General features: G+C 43.0%; 1 protein-coding gene across 1 annotated transcript in view; it reads right to left on the bottom strand.

Moving 5' to 3' along the window:
* The window catches only part of FMN1 (formin 1), a 338627-nt gene that overhangs the window by 174152 nt on the left and 162135 nt on the right, over window positions 1-2340 (bottom strand). The window contains exon 6 of the mRNA XM_004712678.2: window positions 450-537. Coding sequence (XP_004712735.1) covers window positions 450-537 — 88 coding nt within the window. The remainder of the gene's footprint in view (window positions 1-449; window positions 538-2340) is intronic.

Here is a 2340-nt window from a genome sequence, read left to right as displayed (position 1 = left end):
GCCCTAATAATCCAGTTGGGGTAGGAGCTGGCAGTTAAGGGTGATAGGAGATGAGATGATGATTTTGTAGATGGATATTGGGTGTAAATGGCACACTATAGCATAGACTCATTTTAACATTCTCTGTGTTATGCTTGCTGATGCCCTGGTGGCATAATGGTTATGCATTGGGCTGCTAAACATAAGATCAGTAGTTTGAAACCACTAGCTGCCCCTTGGAAGAAAGATGAGGCTTTCTACTTCAGTAAAGAGTTTCAGCTTCAGAAACCAGAGGGGCAGTTCTACCCTGCCCTTACAGTCTTGCTGTGAGTTACAATGGACTCAAGGGCAGTGACGGTTTAAGTATTATACTTGAAAGAACTTCACACTAAAATGTTTGAAAATTTAAAACTTGAGGGGTGGGGGCAGGGGTGGGGGTGGGGATGACTCGAGCGATGTGGAAGCCTTACCCTGTTGGATGTCCTTCATTTCTAAATGCAAACTGGAGATCAAGATCCCCACTGTTTGAGATCGCTTTCCATCCAGAAGCTTGATGATCTGAAAAGTTAAAAACATGAACATAAGCAGCAATGACCACATGAATTTTCAGAAAGCACACCCCAAATATTCAGATATTCAAATATTCAAAATATCCAGATATTCAGATACCCTGATTGACGGCCTACAGGTGCTCCATCTTCATGTGTACTTTAATGTGAAAGTAACTGACTCACAACTGACATTGAGGAAACCAAGAAAATAGCAGCACCCCAAATTCCACCAGCCTAGCACAAGCATGCCAAACTTTAAAACCTTTCCCTCTGATCTGTGTACGCAAATATGTTCTGAGTCAGTTGTAATTGCGACGCACAAACACAGCTTTACCTAACTCCTTCCTTTATCAGAGGCATACATATTGTCATGTTGCTAGTTCATCGCCTCGGACCTTCTCGGCTCCACTGTCCACTGAGTGGGCTGGGGAAAAGAGCATTCTGATCTAAACGCAGCTCCACGATCCTGGGATGAAGCCCTGTTGGTGTGGTGGTTAAAGCCCTTAGTCGTAAACCACAAGGCGGTGTCTCGAAACCACCGGGGTCCTACAGAAGGAAGAGGAGGCAGCCTGCGTCCACAAAGAGCGAGAGCTTGCAACCCCCACGAGACGGTTGGGCTCTGCCCTACAGGGTCACTAGCGGTGGGGTTGACGACACCCTCGAAAACCGACTTAACCCTTAGGAGCTCAGCTTCCTCATCCTGAAGAACACACTTCCCGTCTCCTGCTTGTGCCATCATGAATATAAACAGCGTAAGGGTTTGCACCTCAAGCTTTAATTTTTAATGAATATAAACAGCATAAGGCTTCACTTTAATTTGCTTTAATTTTAAAGGGTTTACTGTTGCTCTCATAGGATAAAACATATACATATATAAACATCTACAATTTTCATAGATACTTCAAGTACCTCACTGACCAGGGTGTCAACCTTTCACATATTCCATGGAGAACTCCTCATATCTTTTCTTTTCTCTAAATCCAGTGAAATAAATCTGCTCCTAATAACCTATCACAAAGCATCTCCTAAAGAAAGAAAAATATCTTCTTTTCTTTCTCCCCTCATGTATCAAGGCTATAAAAATCAATAGAAAGTATACACAAATCATCACCAAACCCAGTAAACATCTTCAAGACCCTCACCGGGGCAAACGACAAACTAAATTGCCAGTTTTCCCTCCCACCTCGGTGCATGCAAAGGAGCCCTGGTGACACTGTCAGGTAAGCCCTGCACTGCTAACATTCAGGTTGGTAGTTCAAACCCACCAGTGGCTCTGCAGGAGAAAGAATAGGCTCTCTGCTCTTGCGAAGATGCTTCGCCTTGCAACCCTGTACTAGAAGTCAGCACCAAGTTGATGGCCGTGGGGTAGACTCACAGACTTACCCAAACACAGCAGAGACGGGGCGAAGAAACAGTAAGGAAGATCTCTGTTTAAATTGGCGTCAGAGTCCCACAGTTGTTTGCTGACTGGGCAAAATGCATAATGTGAGTTTTTTCTAACCCAAATTATCCAATTGTCTAATGACCTACTTATTGATTGATCTTGAATCAGTCATTGTTTGCCCCCGTCCTTCTGTTTCTCTCTCAGAACGGCTACTTTCCTGTAACTCTTAGGTTTAAAGTCAGTCATAAGCTTTAATCAAGATGAAAAGAAACTTTTCATTTTCGGCTTCATATGCTTAATCATTTCAACACTAGCTTTAGCATACAATTCTTGGGGGATACAGCATCTTAGGAATTTGGAAAAAAATACAACTTGCTATTTTTAGTCTTTTAAAAAGGATGACAGTGAAAACAAAGGGGGAAGGGA

The sequence above is a fragment of the Echinops telfairi genome, unplaced genomic scaffold (assembly GCF_000313985.2).
Source record: "Echinops telfairi isolate 266 unplaced genomic scaffold, ASM31398v2 ScPeMD7_18;HRSCAF=68, whole genome shotgun sequence".
NCBI classification, from domain to species: Eukaryota; Metazoa; Chordata; class Mammalia; order Afrosoricida; family Tenrecidae; genus Echinops; species Echinops telfairi.
This window is presented reverse-complemented; position numbering and strand designations above follow the sequence as displayed.